Genomic DNA, 18,729 nt, shown 5'->3' on the forward strand with positions numbered 1-18,729 from the left:
ATATTATTTCGCTATTCTTAGCATTCCTGTGGCCTACTTGGCGTATGCGTGATGTTCTCGTCCTTTTACTCGCTCCGAGGCATATAGATTGAGAGTGTTCTTGCGACTGTTCTTGGATTGCTGGTGCAACAAACACAACCCAGATCGAGTCATAAACAATGGCACAATTCGATTGAAAAACTTGTGCCAGATTCTGTGGGGTTGAAGAAAGCGGGGACATAATTCAGCACTTATCTGACCCCAGGCAGCCCAACCCAAAACAATCCAGAGCACTAACCCCGCCCCTCCAGAAGCCTGTTGCCATTTGGCATTGTGCTTTATGGCTTTTCTATGCACTGCAATGGCAATCGAGGACAATGCACAGGACACGGGACACAGGACACGACGGGACACAACTATGAACAAAGCTGCAACAAAACTTTTTAATGTCACTTAATTATGAAAATAATTCTGCGTCCGGGTGTCAGTCGGGCATTCAGTCCAGACTGGTTGCTGCTGTTCACCGGAATCCATTCCGGACGTTCTGAGCTAGAAGAGCCTGCATTTCACAGGTAATCTGACAGTCGTTTCCCTTATTACTGGTGCTGGTGCTCATTGAAAATAATTAAATAAAGGCTGCAGGATGATTGCACAATGTGCACTGATTATGCGCCCGTTGAAATTCTGCGACTGTCAATTTGCGGGCACAAGGTCAGGGGCTTTCATCGAAGTAAACAAGTTGACATTTGCAGCAGTTAATTAATATTTGAAACGGCCCGTTTTTTATAAGTACTTTTCAGTGCTCGAGTGGCAGTGATATTTGATGGGTAATTTACTGTGAAGAACACCAAGTTGAGTTTGCGTTGAAGTGGAGGCCCAACGATGATTGGCTGCATCAAGGGGTTTTCGTGTGACACCTTGCATCGTCACTACCCAAACGCACTGCTCCATTGACCTGGCAAACACCCAGTCGCCAGATAAGCCCACTTTCCGCCGCCTGCTCCACTTGATAAGACCCGTTCTCTCCCCGGTTCAATGTTTGTCCCAGTCCAAGCTACCGGAGAGTGATAGCTGCTTGACTGATAACACTTTGAGAGAGTCCGCCGTACACCAAATTTTAATCGCAATCGCAATGAACACTTACAATTACACATGTTTGCCCCACATTATCTCGACCAGCGACCAAGGCGGTCAGTCCGTTGGTTCGCCTCAGTAGAAATCGTCGGGCTTAACGGAGCGGTTCCGTGCGCGTTCCGTGATTTGTAATAGCTCCTTAAAAATACCTCCCCTCTAACTTGATTCCCAAAAATGCTGCAAAACAGTTTCAAGCTGGCCCAGAGCCTCCGAAACGGATTCTCCAGAAACGCCTGGCGAGCGTTCAGCTCCCACGGACCCCGGCAGCCAGTGAGTGAGGTTTATATAACCGCAGTGCGATGACAGTGATTTTACGACCTAATGATACGTCTGGTGGCGATGGAAAAGTTCTTGAATGCAAAGTCCGTCTCGGTTTTGTTCTAGTGGGAATGGACCTTTGGATGATGATCAATCCTTATCAGTTCTTTGTGTTTAGGTCAGGAGAATCATGTGTGCAGTGGCGAAACTGCTTGGAAAATTGTTTAGAGTGGGAGTCTTTGTCCTTAGCCACAAGGGAAAATTGCCCATCATAAAAATTGATGCTAATAAAAGAGAAAGAATTATTGATCTGATGAAAAGGAACATTGAGAAAAATGTATATTTGATTTGCCCCTTAAGGTCCACCCTATTAAGCAGACATACATTTGCACACACAGAGAAACATATTTTATTTGCTATTAAGAATTGACAGTATATTGACCGATAAGCGTCGATTAATGTACATTTCAGTGAAGAAATTTATAACAGCCCGAGTCATGACGACTGAACGTGAAGCCATTGTCTGGGGGCTTCTGGCTCCCCAGATACACCGAACACACGCCTTTAGTAATGATGAGCAAAAAGGGGCCCTTCTCAGTCTAGTGCTTTGTTTTGATTGCATAAGCTTTTCAACAGCTTCTGCTGATTGGGGGGACACCCTATGCCTTCCTGCTGAAAATTTTCCCTGCCACTTATGTCTAATCAGAGCCAAATCGAAGCGGCAAAACACTATAGTGCGATTTAACTTTAAGTTCTTTATGGTCGACCGACAACAGCTTGAAAGGGTTTCGGAGTAACCCTAAACCAGGTCATAAACTGGGGCAAATGGGCCGTCAAAAGCGGGGAGTCAGGCTAATTGAATGAGCATCGGGCGAAGGACTCCCACTCATCGGAGCTGTAAATCATTTACAGTTTCGGTCTGATTTCCACTGACATGAAAACCAGGCGATTGTCGAGAGGTGGGGAGTGGGAAAAGTGGCTGACAAGCTGATAAAATGTTGTCACAGCTTGACAGCTGGTGGACCGCCAGGACCATTGGGTCAGCAAATGCAAAAACGTGTTCAAATAAATTCTAAAAGTGTAAATATTGTATTTGCACACAACAGAAGGGGGAAAAGGGAAATGAAAGGCAGGGTGGCTTCACAATAAACTTAAAACCCCTTTAAATATGCAACAACACTGGTGACGCTTGGCCTCAGGCAAGGACTGCGAGTGTGTCCTGCCCTGGGGCTGCCCCTTCCCCTCCCCACCGCATTTGCATATGTCGGACATCAGGCCCAGCCTTTGACACTCAAAACGATTTGCCTAGGTCAGGGTCGTGGAGCACCCTTTACCCGCCACCCCAGGCCACCCAGCCACCCCTTCCATGCCACACCATTCCCATGCGGCGCCACCTCCCCGTTGACTCACTTCATTTTGACACGTGTTGGCAGTTATGGCGCCTTTGGTCCTCGTCTCGACTCTCTTTCAAGCTGTGCGTGTGTGAGGCACATCATAAAAAGTCTACCGAAACAGGCAAGCTACATGCACCCGACTATTAGATACCCTGCGCTCGAATCATGTGAGCAATGTAAAAAAGAACACTGCGACTTATGCCTAAGCACTAATGCATATATTTCAAAATTTCATTATAGTTTTGGCAGCTAGTTTATGTTGCTGTTATTTGAAAATACAGGAAGCAAATGTGTTTTATAGTCTAGGGTTCTGGTGGTCATACCCATATACACAATATTTAGTTTAGGAACAGTTTCTCAAAATCCAGTTAGAAATAACGTGCACATTAAGTTAAATAAATGCGTATACTTTCTCAATCTCATTTGTCAATGTACCGACTGCAAAGAATGAAAGTCTGTATTGGGGGTCCACCCTCCCGACCTTTATTACCCATTAGTGAGCTGTATAAGTGGAATTTCCAACTTCCAGGGCTGTGATGGCTCATAAACCATTACTATTTACAATTACTATTTACATTGCAAGGCAATTAATGGTAATATTATAACTAAACGAGGAAGAGGGCTAATACCCTTTACTTCAACTCAATAATGGGTTACCTAAACTTATATTTTGTGCTAGACTCAAGCCTCCGCTCATTGTATTTCCCAAAATCAGCAAATTCTTTGGGTAATGGGTAGCAAATATACAAAGTTCATTGTCGTTGGTTAGTAATAGAATTAAAACTATTTTTGGGACTCACATTTCCCGTTTAACTCTAGAGTTCCAGTATAAGTTCCTTTGCCTCTAATACTCCCATCTACTGCTGTACGAGTACCAGGTATAAGTCAAACAAAAAATGTCGTGTAAACATGAAGCACTGGCAAACATGCGTGTAGCCCATCAGAAATGGCAGCCAGCGAAGGGGAGACATCGTGTCAGGGGATCCACTAACATCATTGCCGAACATCTGTCGAGGGCTGCGAGAGATCGTCAAGGTTGGGCCGGACTGTAGATAAGTGTGAAGCCCGCGAGGAGCCACAACTCATGTATGTGGCAGCACCAGCATTAATTGCTCAGTAATTACACGGACTGTCATCGCATTTGACAGGCCTCAGACACGGGACGGAAGGGGCAGAAGATGGGGCGGGCAGTCGATTCCGGTCACTATCTGCACTTCGATTAGAAAACAATCGAAATGGGAGCCGAGGCCCGAGGCGACTCCTGACCTTCGACTAATTGCATTCGGTATCACGCATAGGCCATGAGAGCCGCCAAAACAAAAATTGGTTCCAGCGGCGGTTTTCAGGCAGACGCAGTCGTAAAACTTATTGGTCGTTTTGCTTTGGATTTCTTTGCGATAGTGATAAAAAGTTGTTTTGTGATAAGACGCGGGCGAACAATTAAACCAAGTTAACAAACAGAGCATTCGTGATTGTCGACGTTTGCTTTTATTGAGCTGCACTTGACACTTGCCATCAGAATTGTCTGACGAACATAACGAAATCAAAATATTTACGCCTCAATTTGACTTGATTTTTCCTGAAATAATCGACACGACAAACGCGACGAGTTCTACGTACAAAAAGCCCCGATTTGATGTTATTGCGCCTGAAAGGCAATCAAAGCCACCGCCCAAACAAACCGATGGAGCTGGGGCCAAAAAGAAAAGAAAAAGCTAATAAAAACACTTTTGATTGATGGACGAGCGAGGTGGGATGATGAGCTGCAGCTGTTGGGGTAGGAAAAACAAATTCGCTGTTTATTCTCTTGTTTTCTGAGCAGTTATCTCTTCAACGCGCTAATCTTATCCTCCTTCTGTACTCTATTGAAAGGGTATTTTGAAAGTCGCTTTCTTCTTATTTGCTTTTGAAAAATAAATTGATGAATCGAACGAAGGTTAAAAAATTATCCAATTTCAGCCGCAAATATTTGTTAATAATTTCACGGTCAGTAAATTGAAAAGTTCCCTGAAAGAGTATACATATAAACTTTAGGTTTTAAATTAAACAAATACTATCGAGTCTCATATTAAGACTTCTCGTCGTTAATTTTTTAAAAAATAATCTCTTTTCTTATGCCTCAGTTCGGGACTCTGGAGAAGACTTTTTTAAGTTTATTTTCCACGAATCAATCTGGGGTTTCTTTTCGGCATTTAATTTTCAGAACACCGAATACCCAGAAGGCAGGTGAAAAAGTTTGAATTTAAGGTTAAAGCCCTTCACATCAGAGGCCGTCGTGTTTAAGATCTGATTATGTAGTAATGATCCCATGTTGCAATTGTGCAATTTAATTAGCCGCGATTTAAAATAGATTATGCACTGCGTGTGGGGCTAACTGACTTCTGGAACACACGCCGCTGGCTAAAAAACCAATTAACACACAACGAATATTAGAAATTCGAAAAGAGCCACGCCACAGGGGAAGGGAATTCGGGATTGCAGTTTTCAGTTTAGCTGATTACGCACTGATTAGGTGCAATCGACGCGGACTGTTTAATTAATTGGATTGCAATTTATGCCTCGATTTGTTGTTTTTATGGCTTACTCTTCTGCTGTCGCAATTTATGAGCTCCCTCAGTTCTATGGCTTTGCCGATTGAGGCGATAAGACACCGATTTGGCCCTGAATAAGTTGCCTTATGTTTCGACCTGTTTCAGCTGGTGTCGCCGGAGCGGCGCTTGGAAAAGGCGCATCCCACCTTCACGGAAAGGAGTCAGTTGAAGTACGCCCGGAGGCTGGTGGTCAAGTTGGGCAGTGCAGTCATTACTCGAGAGGACAACCATGGACTAGCACTCGGCCGACTGGCGTCTATTGTGGAGCAGGTAGGCATTAAATATCTGTTATATCTTAATTTTCACCAGTAAAAGTTACAACTAGCACAAAGTAATATTCTTATATATTATTACATTCGCAATTTCTTCAATTCTTCACCCAACAACTCGATAGGTTGCCGAGTGCCATTTGGAGGGACGTGAGGTGATGATGGTCACCAGCGGAGCGGTGGCCTTCGGAAAGCAGAAGCTCGCCCAGGAGCTGCTCATGTCGCTGTCCATGCGGGAGACCCTGAACCCAAAAGATAGCAAAGAGGTATCTGCTGGAATTAGCCAAGTTTGAGCATAAACTCAAATGTTTTGCTATCCCAAATTAGTTCGACGGCGCCACGCTGGAACCGCGAGCGGCGGCTGCGGTGGGTCAGTCGGGTCTGATGTCCCTCTACGACGCGATGTTTGCCCAGTACGGAGTCAAGATAGCCCAGGTAAGCCTAGGTGCACATCCAGCAGCTAATTAGAACACACAGATTTAAGCGAGATGATGGCTGTTTGGGTGTAGGTGCTCGTGACCAAGCCGGACTTCTACAACGAGGAGACACGCAACAATCTCTTCTGCACGCTCTCCGAATTAATTAGCCTGAATATTGTGCCAATCATAAATACTAACGACGCCGTCTCCCCGCCGATGTTCATACGTGACGACGAGCCAGCCGGCGGAGCCAGGAGGGTGAGTTGGATGCTGGAGTGCGGGGATGCCGTCGTGTGACCAGGTCCTTTGTTCCAGGGTATTCCCATTAAGGACAACGACAGCTTGTCTGCCATGCTGGCCGCCGAGGTGCAGGCTGATCTGCTAATCCTGATGTCGGACGTCGATGGTATCTACAATAAGCCGCCGTGGGAGGACGGGGCGAAGCTGATGCACACCTACACCAGCGACGACAGCAACAGCATCGAGTTTGGCAAAAAGTCAAAGGTAATCCAGCCTCGTCCTCTGTGTTCTTAACCCACTTATCTGAACACCCACAGGTGGGTACTGGCGGCATGGACTCCAAGGTGAAGGCGGCCACCTGGGCCCTGGACCGGGGCGTCAGCGTGGTCATCTGCAACGGAATGCAGGAGAAGGCCATCAAGACCATAATTGGCGGCCGGAAGGTGGGCACCTTCTTCACGGAGGCCACCGAGAGCGCCAATGCAGTGCCCGTCGAGGTGATGGCCGAGAACGGTGAGTGGACCGCAGGGCAAATGGCTTATAGGACGACAGGATAATGACGGAGAATGATGTGGCCAGACAATGAAAAGAGGTTTAGCAAGGGCTTTCAGCTCTCAAGTAGGGCGCATAATTAGCGGTTTTGCAAACGGGCTTCCAACCACATCGATGGCCAATCATCCGGAGCGGGGACCAAAGCCGGATCAGCTCATACAGATAGTAACGTTTACTGGCGCACAACTTGCAAGATGGTAACGGAGAGTGACAAGGCAAATGGTCGTTAGAAGGCCAGCAGGAGGATGCCGTAAGGGGTGGTAAAAATAGAAAGTGGGTCAGCCAGAACTGGGTCTGCTAAAGAATCCTAGGTGGTGGTGCGGTGCTGTTGCTATTTCGAGTGGGGCGAAAATAATTTAATTGTTATTAGGGCTAACTGCAGCAGCTGGGCGAAAGTGCCTGTTAATTAGGCGGATGCAACTTGTTGTCCCAGACTTACCCCCTGTATCCGCCCTTTTTCAGCACGAACCGGGAGTCGCCAGATGCAAGCCCTCACGCCCGCTCAGAGGGCCAGTGCTGTCAACACCCTGGCCGATCTGCTGTTGAGCCGCGAAAAGTTTATCCTGGACGCCAATGCCAAGGACCTGGCCGAGGCGCAAAAGAGCGGACTGGCCAAGCCGTTGTTGTCGCGGCTTTCGCTCAACCCGGCCAAGCTAAAGAACCTCTCCGTTGGCCTGAAGCAAATCGCCGAGGACAGTCACAAGGTAGGAGAACTTAATTACTGGCCACTTTCCAAAGTGGTGGCTAAGGGACCAGCCCTGGACCTGGACCTGGAAATGGACCTGAGTTCGAGCAAATTGCATTTGTTGCAGTGTCGAAAAGTCAGCCCCAAATTGAGTTAGCCCCGGGCTGGGATTTGTCTGCCTGCAAGATGGCAAACTGGCAAAATGGCCATTTCATGAGCTGCAACAAAGGCGGACTTGGAGAGCCATATGCAGTTTCCAAACCTTAACAGCATTATGAAATCTCCGAGCAATTTTACACTTCAACAAAAATTGACACCCCAGTCGGTAGCGATGCTCGACTTGCTGGTGACCTAACCAATCCACCCGGGAAGTAGCCACCGGAGCAGCCTTAAATGCCCGGAAGTTTTCGGGATGGGGCTGGAGCTAAGCAAGTTAAAGATAAAAGACACTTTCTTGTATGCGCACTCGTTTGGTGTCTTGCCAGTGACATTAGCCCGCATCCTGGTCCTGTTTCTGGTCCTGGTCCTGGCCATCACCCTGCTCTTGTCCCCTTTTAGAGCAGACTGAGTTGATCGAATATCGCTTGGGAGGTATGGAGGTTGGAGGTCCGGGGGCTCGAGTTTGGTCCTCCCAAGCCAACCGTTTTATTGGATGTGATTGTGCGGAAACGCAGAAAGTTTTCCTTCATGTTTTTCTCTAGAAAAAAAGTTTTCCGTTGGGTTCAGGGGCGGGTCGTGGAGCTGGGACATGAGTTTATTGTAAAAATGGCAAGCGAAATTGTGACACAAAATGGCGGCAGCGTGAAAAATCATAAAAAGGCGAGCGCGCACACACTCATAAAGAAGCGGACTGGGAATACTGAAAAACCATAACGCACTCAATAAATGTCGCTCGGATGGCGAAAAGTGTTGTTTGTTTTTTGTCCCTCTTTTTGTCCTTTATTATACTGCGACAAACAAATGCCACGAACATTGTTTGACCTCTGGCCCACAGAAGCCTTCGCATGTTGGATAGGTGAGTGTCCTGGCAGTGCTTCAGTTTCAATTACGGGCTACTTACGCATCGCACGAAAAGTTTTAATACACAATAAATACTGAATAATTTAATAGTGTTAGGCCGGGGCATTTTGGATATACTGAGCTGGCTCGACGAAATTGCTTTTCACTCATTTTTCCATTTCCAGTGAGGACTTCTCATAAAGCTATGTATTTCCAGCATATTTCAGGTCCCCATAACCTCATCAAACTTTTCTTTGGATACTTCTACTTAAGCTTGGCTCCACTACTCGTACATAAGCTCTGACTTATCCAATTGCCCTTTGCAAATATAATTTAAAGTTTGACGTCCTGCAATGCCGGAGTCAATAATAATGGCCATATAACCAAATTTACCCAGGGCCCGAGTCGAGTTTAATGGCTAAGCAAGAGCAGGAGGACCACTTCATCCCATCCATTCCATCCATACTATGTAAACAAGGCCAGCCAACTGCTGTCGGCAGACGTCCAGCCCAGACCAACCCGCAATCTCTTTATGTTATCTGCAGCCAATTTTCTAGAGATTTTTCACGACGGCAGGAGGAGGAGGAAGGGCCCTCTCAAGGGGCGGGTCAGCAGAAGTGCGGGGGCGTTGGACAGCAGGCCATTAAAAATAAATAAAGATTACGACGCGCTGAGCGACTTGATTTATGTAACGCCTCAAAATGGACGCAGGGGAATCGAGATGCGGTGGGAGGAGAAACCTTCCGGTTCTCCTTGCGAATGAAACTGTCGCATAAATATCGAGTTATTTTTATGGCCCGGTCCCACATGGCGTATGCATTATGCGATTTATGCTGACTTGTGAATTGACTTTGCCATCCCATGCTCCACCCCAATAATAATATATATCCCTCATTCCGTATCTCATCCGGACTTGCTTTTCTTGCAGAATGTTGGCCGTGTCCTAAGACGCACCCGCCTTGCGGATCAGCTGGAGCTCAAGCAGGTCTCCGTGCCCATAGGCGTCCTGCTGGTCATCTTCGAATCCCGTCCAGACTCGCTGCCTCAGGTGGCCGCCTTGGCAATGGCCTCGGCCAACGGACTGCTCCTCAAGGGCGGCAAGGAGGCGGCACACAGCAACAAGGCTCTCATGGAGCTGGTCAAGGAGGCGCTGGCCACCGTGGGAGCGGAGCACGCTGTCTCACTGGTGAGATCGATTGGGATTAAGACAAGATAACTCGTTTTTGTTTAAAATAACTTCAAACTTATATACTTGATTATGAATATGACTTATATTTCAATTAATTTTGCTTTTCCATTAAAGGTTTCCACGCGCGAGGAGATCAGTGATCTGCTGTCCATGGAGAACCACATCGACCTGATCATCCCGCGCGGCTCCTCCGACTTGGTGCGCAGCATCCAGCAGCAGTCGCTGCACATCCCCGTGCTGGGCCACGCCGAAGGCGTCTGCCACGTCTATATTGACAGGGATGCGGATTTGGAGAAGGCCCTGCGCATTGCACGCGACGCCAAGTGCGACTATCCGGCTGGTAGGCCACCACCCACTCAATTAACCCATAAAGCCGGCTGCAGCTGTCCTTCGTTTCAGCCTGCAACGCCATGGAGACCCTGCTGATCCATGAGGACCTGATGAGTGGCGCAATCTTCGGCGATGTCTGCAACATGCTGAAACGTGAGGGCGTCAAAATCTATGCCGGACCCCGGCTGAACCAGCAGCTGACCTTTGGCCCGCCGGCGGCCAAGAGCCTGAAGCACGAGTACGGCGCCCTCGAGTGCTGCATCGAGGTGGTGCCCAGCCTGGACGAGGCCATTAATCACATCCATACGTACGGCAGCAGCCACACGGATGTCATTGTTACGGAAAATGGTAACGAAATGTTCGAAAATTGAAAATTAATTTCGATTGCCGGCAATCGAAGTTGAAAAATGGTCTCCCCCATTGCGAGCCCCCATTTTGAGCCCTTGTTGCGCTCATTCCACTCCGATTTGATTGGGGCTTTGTGGGGTAATGAGAATCGCAAACGGCTGTCGGGATGGTCATCATAATGGCTATTGCTGCAGTTGCGCGTTAGTAGGTAGAATGTCCGATTTTATGTGTGACAGACAGGCGGGGTTTTTAACAACTAAAATTGCATCTGAAAATGTGTTTGTATCTATGTGACATGCACCAGGGCACAGAGTGTCTGTAAAAAGTGTCACACCACCTATGAGATAGTATAGGAAATAGCGTGCTAACTGCTTATGAAATTCCTTAGCACGTAGTTGTGGTACTCAAACTTACTTGCGGTAATGTATCCGCTTATAAGTGCATCTTTTGAATTTTTACTATTTCTCATCACAACCTTATGCAATAGTTTGAAGGTCCGTAATGCACGACAGTGTTAAATTAATATTTAATTTTGTTTTCAAGAATTCCAGTGCTATTATTCTAAATGCCAGTGTTTACTTGAGCGTACATTTTCGTGTGGGGGATGGCATGACCACTTCATACCGCCACCAGTAATTCAATTTGGCCCTCAATGCCATGCAACCAGGCACTTCTTCAGCGATTCAGCCATTCCGACTTGAAACCGAAACCAAAGCCGAATCCTAATTCAAGTCGGGCAAGTTTAGCGTGCAAACTTTTGCATGCATGCATTCTCAGCCATTCTACCCATTCCCCGCAGCTCACCACAACAAATTTAAATCATTTGGGAAATTAATTTTATTCAACACTTTTCCCCGCCGCACTGCCACACTGCCGCACTTCCATACTTCCAAGTGCCGTAGTGCCACAATTTGTGCAGTTTCTAAATTTCCACACACACTCTCCCCCGCTTTCCATTTCCATTCGCAGATGCGGCGGCCAAGCAGTTCCTGGGCAGCGTGGACAGCGCCTGTGTGTTCCACAACGCCAGCTCCCGGTTCGCGGACGGCTTCCGGTTCGGCCTTGGCGCCGAGGTGGGCATCTCCACCGCCAGGATCCACGCCCGCGGGCCAGTGGGCGTGGAGGGGCTGCTGACCACCAAGTGGATCCTCGAGGGGCAGGACCACGCCGCCGCCGACTTTGCCGAGGGAGGTGGCCGCACGTGGCTGCACGAGACCCTGCCGTTGGACTAAATAACCTTAAACTGAACTGTACTTAGATGTAGCATACCGAATCGCGTTCCGAAGTAGATTGCTCTTTCGTCATCTTTTAGAGGAGTGCATTTTGAGCGAAGGGTAATTACGTGGGGATAGGTGGATCCGGATACGGATCCGAATGTGGATGAGGGCGAGGACGAGGATGTGCAGCTCCGATGACAGCTGCCGTCGTGGCCACATGGGATATATTAATTTGAGTGAAAAATATTTGCCGAGACAACTTGTGTAATTAATAAAGTGAGGGGGGAAAGTGGGCGAAGGTTGTTAAAACTGTCAGCCCTTGTCTTGGGCCCGCAAAGTTTGCAGCGAAAGTTCCGCGCTGCAGATGGAGGATACAAGAAAATAAAATTAACTGGAAGAAAGCTGGAGGAATTGCGCTTTAAGTTTCAATCTCTCGCAAGTATTATGTACTATATAAACGCGTATTCCTATTACAAATCATAAATTAGCCATGGAACGTGAAATGCAGCTAAGCATAGTTCTGCACCGCGGCTACTCGGAGGCGCCTCCAGCTTGGAATGCAACCGCGTGGCAAGTATTTTAATTTTTCTGTGCACTGGGGCAAGTTTCTTAGGCCAGCTCAGCTCCCCTCGCCCCCTTTCTCCGCCCAAAAACTTTTTGCATTGCGTGCTGGCCGGAGGAGGCGTGGAGGAGCAGCAGGTGGAGCTGTGGACGGGCAGGGCGTGCCATTTGGTTCTGCCACCAAAGGTGGCTCCTTCGTCCTGTCAACGCGCCAACTTTTTCGCCGAATTTTCCTTTTGAAACTTCAAGCTAAATTGATGTTGGGGTCAGCCCGTAAGGGTGCAAGGGAAGATTGAGCAGTACCAAAAGCGCAGAATGGAGGTATATCTGCCTATATCTACTTTAAGAAAACTATCTATTAAAAAGAGAAATAACTAGAATGTGATGTCCTAAGAGGTAATCGTTAATCGAAACAAGACCTTCTAAGCACTAATTAAGACTTACTTAGCACTGATTACAAATTCTATCTGCCCACCCAATTGATCCGATCCCTTGCCACATTAAGCTGTGAACTGAAAAAGTTGCAATATATCGAAGTATTCAGTGCTCCACCACCCCTGGTTGCAGTTATCTACTGAGTCGGAGGAACCACAAGTCCCTGCTGGCGGGCATTATTTTTACCTCTTTCAACTGCTCTACGCGCGTACGGCCAATGATACGTGGATGGTGTCTGTACCTGATCCGCTGGGTGGTCACGTAGTGTTCCGCAGTTGGCGAGCACTTGGCAAAGTTAACGGGCCAAAGTTGGAGCTCAGAAGTTTGCTCCTTTGGGGAATGCACTCGCTGCAGTGGAAGCAGAGTGCATGCAGCTCCTCGGATGGGGCACACTTAATTAGAATAGCGGGCATTAATCTTGTGGCTAATGCCACGATGAGATCGAGCGATATCGGTGGACAGGCGCAAAATTGCTGTTGGCCGCATGCACTCGCTACGCTATCCCCCCAACGTCGCTTCCCTTTTGGGCTCCCAGGGCTATGTGCCGTGCATAGCCGTACAAAATTATTTGATTCTATTTTTTCAATTTGATTTCAATGAAATCCACACGACAGCGTCAACATTTATAAGATGTATAAACGCAAGTGCTTTGGCTGCATTTTTGAGTGTGACAACATTCGGGCCACACCATCTATGGACTGAGTGGGGGCCCCGAAGAGCATTGGCACCAATTTCTCTTACTCGAGCAGGGAAAAGCTGCCCACAAGACCAAGAACAAGAACTTGGGGGAAAGGCTGGCCACTGCATTGCATTGTTCACGGGTTGTTCTTGTTGCTGCCGCCGCCGTTTTGCGGGGGTTTATTTATATAAAAACTTAAAAATATATCTACAGATGCCTATACAAGTCCTGGCGCATATTTCGATATGTTCTCTCCTCTGTTCTTTGTCGAAGTCATAGCAAAGTTGGCAGCCAGACATAATTTAGCGAAAACGAAATGAAACTAAGTGATAAATGGTATTTGGGAATGGAGCAAATTGAATACTCTGAACGAGCGCAAAATCCCGATAATGCTCTGACTAATAAGACTTAGGGCCTGATGGAAATAAATTATTCTATCAAAAAACGGGGAGCCTATTGTCAGAGCTTTAATCGAAGCTCGTTAGATAAGTCCATTTGTCAGCTTTGTTTTTGTCATTTGATGCTTAAATTAAAAGTAATTGGAATACCCAATTTTGCTATTTGTCAAAAAAATATATATATTATGTATATTTATACTTATATTTATATTGTATTTCTAAAAAATATATTATATTTCATATTTATCAATACTAACTAGCTAAAACTCAGCGTTCTACAATTTTAAGGGCTTAAATATCTTTGATATAACAACGAAGACCGCCTTTTCCATGAGCCTTTTTTGATTTGTTAACAATTTGAGACCAGAACAACCCTTATTTTCCCAAATTTCACAAGCTGCGGATTAAAATTCTAAGAATAAACCAAAAAAGCTTATTTTAGATTGAAATCGACTTTTGATTTGTAACTCTCCAAAACGTAGTACCCATTTCTCTGCTCTATGTTGCGGCTAAGCTAGGATTCTTTAATACGTAATCCAATTTGTTGTCGTAGGCGCAATACCCGAAATCAGAACACTTTTGTGAAATCGAAATGATGTGCATCCGACCCTCCGGTTCGCCACCCTCCCCGGAAACGCCTGATCCCCAGCCAGCGTAGCATATCGCGGAATTCATCAACATGTTACTAGATGAACAATTGTTCAAGATGACAGGGACATGGGCGTGGGGCCGGCGGGGCGGGACAGAACTTATTTAAATGCAGCTGCCGGAGCGCAGAACGAATCACTCTGATCGCTGTCGCTGTTGGATTTACACGTCGTGAGTGTCGCCTTGTCCGCCCATCCTAAATCCGTAACCCGCATAAGGGATAACCGTTCTGTCTGTATCCTTGTAGTGCCGCCCGCACCAAACTAACCAAACATGTGTGACGAAGAAGCATCAGCCCTGGTCGTAGACAACGGCTCCGGCATGTGCAAGGCCGGATTCGCCGGAGACGACGCGCCCCGCGCCGTATTCCCCTCGATCGTAGGCCGTCCCCGTCACCAGGGCGTGATGGTGGGTATGGGTCAGAAGGACTGCTACGTGGGTGACGAGGCGCAGAGCAAGCGCGGTATCCTGTCGCTGAAGTACCCCATCGAGCACGGCATTATCACCAACTGGGATGACATGGAGAAGGTCTGGCACCACACCTTCTACAATGAGCTGCGTGTGGCCCCCGAGGAGCACCCCGTCCTGCTGACCGAGGCTCCCTTGAACCCCAAGGCCAACCGAGAGAAGATGACCCAGATCATGTTCGAGACCTTCAACTCCCCGGCCATGTACGTGGCCATCCAGGCCGTGCTCTCCCTGTACGCCTCCGGCCGTACCACCGGTATCGTCCTGGACTCCGGTGACGGTGTCTCCCACACCGTGCCCATCTATGAGGGCTATGCCCTGCCCCACGCCATCCTGCGTCTGGATCTGGCCGGTCGCGATCTGACCGACTACCTGATGAAGATCCTCACCGAGCGTGGCTACAGCTTCACCACCACCGCCGAGCGTGAGATTGTGCGCGACATCAAGGAGAAGCTGTGCTACGTCGCCCTGGACTTCGAGCAGGAGATGGCCACCGCCGCCGCCTCCACCTCCCTGGAGAAGTCCTACGAGCTGCCCGATGGTCAGGTGATCACCATTGGCAACGAGCGCTTCCGCACCCCAGAGGCCCTTTTCCAGCCCTCGTTCTTGGGCATGGAGTCCTGCGGCATCCACGAGACCGTCTACCAGTCCATCATGAAGTGCGACGTGGACATCCGCAAGGATCTGTATGCCAACAACGTGCTGTCCGGCGGCACCACCATGTATCCAGGTGCGTAGTCTTTTAATTAGGACCATAAAGATCAGAGGAAATTCTTCCGAGGGAATGGGATCGAAACCATGCAAGATATTTAAAAAAAAAGTATTTAATGCACGCATTATTACAAAAAAAGAAGAATTCACAGAATGGTTTATAAACCATATAAAAGGATATATCCTTTCCCGATATTTCATATTCATGCATGCTATTATTAAAATGTCATGTAATGAGTACACCCAAGCTCCTCGGTTCTGTAGCACCACTAATGGATTCTATTTCTGATCTCGTCAGGTATCGCTGATCGTATGCAGAAGGAAATCACCGCACTGGCCCCGTCCACCATCAAGATCAAGATCATCGCCCCGCCCGAGCGCAAGTACTCCGTCTGGATCGGTGGCTCCATCCTGGCTTCGTTGTCCACCTTCCAGCAGATGTGGATCTCCAAGCAGGAGTACGACGAGTCCGGCCCCGGCATCGTCCACCGCAAGTGCTTCTAAGCACCCAAGCCACCAACCAGATCAACATCTCCTCGAGCGCGGCTCTGGTGTTTGTCTCCAGCGTAAGACATCCGACCAGGCACCGGCGCCAAGGATGAGGACGCAGTTCAGTGAAAAGTATCTTTAAATTACATTTAGTTGATGAAGAAGTTTTAACATAGATAGAGAGAACAAGAGAAAGAGACGAGAAAAGACCGGAAACGAGCGGCAACGCCTTCTTTTTTATTATTATTGCTATTTTTATTTGATTTGACTCGGAATTTGTACTGCTTGACTCGCTTGCCAGCGCGTAAAGTGGCCAAAACAATCGGTTGTACGTACAATAAAAACCAATAACCCATGTGAATCGAACCCAAGTCGAACGTCACAGGAGCAGCAGGAATGCGTGCTGGGGAAACTTTTCTAATTAGGCCTCGGCGAATGTCAATCAGGCACTTGGCCGGCACAAACTTTTATTCTCGAACAGCTGCCATGGCAATCTCCCAGTGCGGGTATCTGTATCTGTATCTGGGCTTGTATCTGTATCTGTGCGTCTATCTCCCCGCATGCTCTTCTGTCACATTTTCCACAAATCCAGATGGATTTCCCACACGCGGCGAGGTTGCGAGGAATGACTTCTGGGGGACAGAAGTCGGAAATACAAGGAGCAGCGACAGTCTTAACTGGCGCCCAACTGCTCACAGAACTTTCCGCCAACATAAATGTTTGTGCTCAACTTTTGGCTGCAAACTTTTCAGGTTTCGCCAAACTATGCATAAACCAGGTGCCGAAAACTGTTGCTTAATTAGTTAGGGCCAAACTTGCTGGAGTCGCCAAAGAAAAGAGTCTAACTGGGTTTATTGGTCTAATGTCTGCTGCTAAGTCGTCAGCAACACGGAAACTGTTCTAATGACTAGGGAGCAACACTTGCATTCCTGATGATTTTGGCCACCCAAAATCTTGCCCCAAACAAATGCCAATTATGATTTCAGAGATGCAGTCCTGGGGCTTCTGGCACGTGTAGATATCAATTGACCCACGCAATTGAACTTTTGTTCCATAGTTCCTGCACCAACGCCGCTGCTCAGTGGTCCATGGGTCATTGGGTCCAAGTGCGGTTCATTATCCGCCGTCCAGGCAGGGAGCGCGGAAACAGAGAAATTAGTGCGGCCCGTTAGAGTACAACTAAATGTTTTGAGGACTGACTGGTCCGAAATGATTGGAAAGGCCTGGCTGGAAATCGCTACTCAATCAATCAGTGGACGCAGCAGGTCAACAAATTTGGCCATAAAGCCCCACAACTGAGGGGTTGAAATGGGTTACGCAGCTAATGGGTCCATTTGGCCCACACTGAGAGAAGTCACTAGAAAGGACATTTTTGATTCCTGGCTGTATTTTTTATATATTTCCGTGGTTTAGTGAACTTAAGTTAGGAAGAACAATTCTTTAACCGATAGCACAGTTAAACTTAACAATAAAATTTTTGCAGATAATTTTAGTAGTATTTTCTTTTTTTAGTGCAGGATACCAGGAGGTCGAACAGTGGGCCAAAATCCGTTCTCTGGTTTCGTATTGTTATGTTTGCTGCACTTGTCTGTACATCAAATTGAATTTAATTACAGGCCGGCCAGGGTTTTCGTTCTCCCCCGGAGTCATCCTCATCCTCGGAGTAATGCTGCGTCGATTGTTTGTTTGTCTGTCGGTTTCAGCTTGCGGAAATTGTTTTGCATTTTGCATTTGCTGGCATTGCAACTGCAACTGCAACACCGAGCTGCAAGTTCTGTGTGCGCCCTGTTTATTTTATGCTAATTTAATGCACTCGCCCTATCGCCGCCCCATTGATACCATTATAATTTGGTGTTAATTCCGAAGGCAAATACTTCAATGTATTTGCCATTTTCATTATGCAGATTTGCCCAGGCGCAAAACAAACAAGCTGGAATTAAAGCCCAAAGTTAACGAGTTATCTCTCGTCTGCCGAGAGCTGTGGGCGTGAGTCGTGGGGGAAAAGGGTTGGAGGCCCACAAAAACTTGGACTTGATGGTCGATGGTTTTGACAAGCTAACAAATTGTTTTCCCTGGCTGGAGGTGCACCACATGCGGACAGGAAATTAATAAAGAAAAGGGCTCCACCATGATACCAGTCCCCTCAATCTTCATCAGCCTAGGCGTTTTCCTCACATCCTGCTGGCCACCTAATGGCCCTCCTCCGCATCCTTTGAGCTTAACTGACCGCCGCAGACCTCCTCGTAATTGAGGCGACTCCATCAACATCTTGGCCATCACCATCAATTTCTGCCGACTGCTGCAAATTTAAATTTATACGCCAAATGGCTGCCACTGACACGCTCCCGAAAAAGGAAAAACTTTAGCACACGCACATGCGACTCCATCACACTCGCTTGTCTTAGTTGATAGTAATTTAAACTTGGATCCAATTAATGCCCAGCAGGTGCAGGTCGGTTTTCCTTTCCCTCAAGGAAGGAGAATTAATGGAGAGCGGTCGCCAAGCTGTCAAAGTTGAGCGATCTGGATCGCAAAAAAAAATGGACACTGACCCATTGACGAGCTTTAAAGGTCGTCATGATTAAATGCAATATATAAATCGCCAGTCTCAACGTATTGATTTAAGACCAAAATACCTTATAGCATTTCTTTAGCAAACATTTTTTAATTAATTGCAGACCAATTTTAAATTTGTTACAAAGTCCACACAGTGGTGCACGTGATTTTAATGATTGT

The 18,729-nt window shown here is 47.3% G+C and overlaps 2 protein-coding genes across 2 annotated transcripts; both read left to right on the forward strand.

Annotated features, from left to right (window-relative positions):
* Positions 1 to 1,181: 1,181 nt before the first annotated feature.
* LOC117140804 (delta-1-pyrroline-5-carboxylate synthase) lies at positions 1,182 to 12,005 on the forward strand. The gene is made up of 12 exons (XM_033303903.1): positions 1,182 to 1,383; positions 5,462 to 5,626; positions 5,751 to 5,891; positions 5,953 to 6,060; positions 6,135 to 6,302; positions 6,360 to 6,548; positions 6,602 to 6,797; positions 7,299 to 7,540; positions 9,449 to 9,706; positions 9,824 to 10,049; positions 10,109 to 10,387; positions 11,357 to 12,005. Exons 1-12 carry the CDS (start codon positions 1,288 to 1,290, stop codon positions 11,617 to 11,619), a joined length of 2,331 nt encoding a protein of 776 aa, XP_033159794.1. The 5' UTR covers positions 1,182 to 1,287; the 3' UTR covers positions 11,620 to 12,005.
* A 2,405-nt stretch (positions 12,006 to 14,410) lies between these two features.
* On the forward strand, positions 14,411 to 16,354 carry LOC117140134 (actin, larval muscle). Its single transcript, XM_033302900.1, has 3 exons — positions 14,411 to 14,496; positions 14,573 to 15,523; positions 15,803 to 16,354. Exons 2-3 carry the CDS (start codon positions 14,599 to 14,601, stop codon positions 16,006 to 16,008), a joined length of 1,131 nt encoding a protein of 376 aa, XP_033158791.1. The 5' UTR covers positions 14,411 to 14,496; positions 14,573 to 14,598; the 3' UTR covers positions 16,009 to 16,354.
* The last annotated feature ends 2,375 nt before the right edge of the window (positions 16,355 to 18,729 follow it).

The sequence above is a fragment of the Drosophila mauritiana genome, chromosome 3L (genome assembly GCF_004382145.1).
Source record: "Drosophila mauritiana strain mau12 chromosome 3L, ASM438214v1, whole genome shotgun sequence".
Lineage (NCBI taxonomy): Eukaryota > Metazoa > Arthropoda > Insecta > Diptera > Drosophilidae > Drosophila > Drosophila mauritiana.

Excerpts from the sequence above, each read along its gene's own strand:
- LOC117140804 (XM_033303903.1), top strand. The coding sequence starts at position 1,288 with ATGCTGCAAAACAGTTTCAAGCTGGCCCAGAGCCTCCGAAACGGATTC. Across the intron at positions 6,061-6,134 it reads ACGGAGTCAAGATAGCCCAG|GTGCTCGTGACCAAGCCGGA; the intron begins GTAAGCCTAGGT and ends GTTTGGGTGTAG. Across the intron at positions 6,303-6,359 it reads CAGCCGGCGGAGCCAGGAGG|GGTATTCCCATTAAGGACAA; the intron begins GTGAGTTGGATG and ends CCTTTGTTCCAG.
- LOC117140134 (XM_033302900.1), top strand. The coding sequence starts at position 14,599 with ATGTGTGACGAAGAAGCATCAGCCCTGGTCGTAGACAACGGCTCCGGC. Across the intron at positions 15,524-15,802 it reads CGGCACCACCATGTATCCAG|GTATCGCTGATCGTATGCAG; the intron begins GTGCGTAGTCTT and ends TGATCTCGTCAG.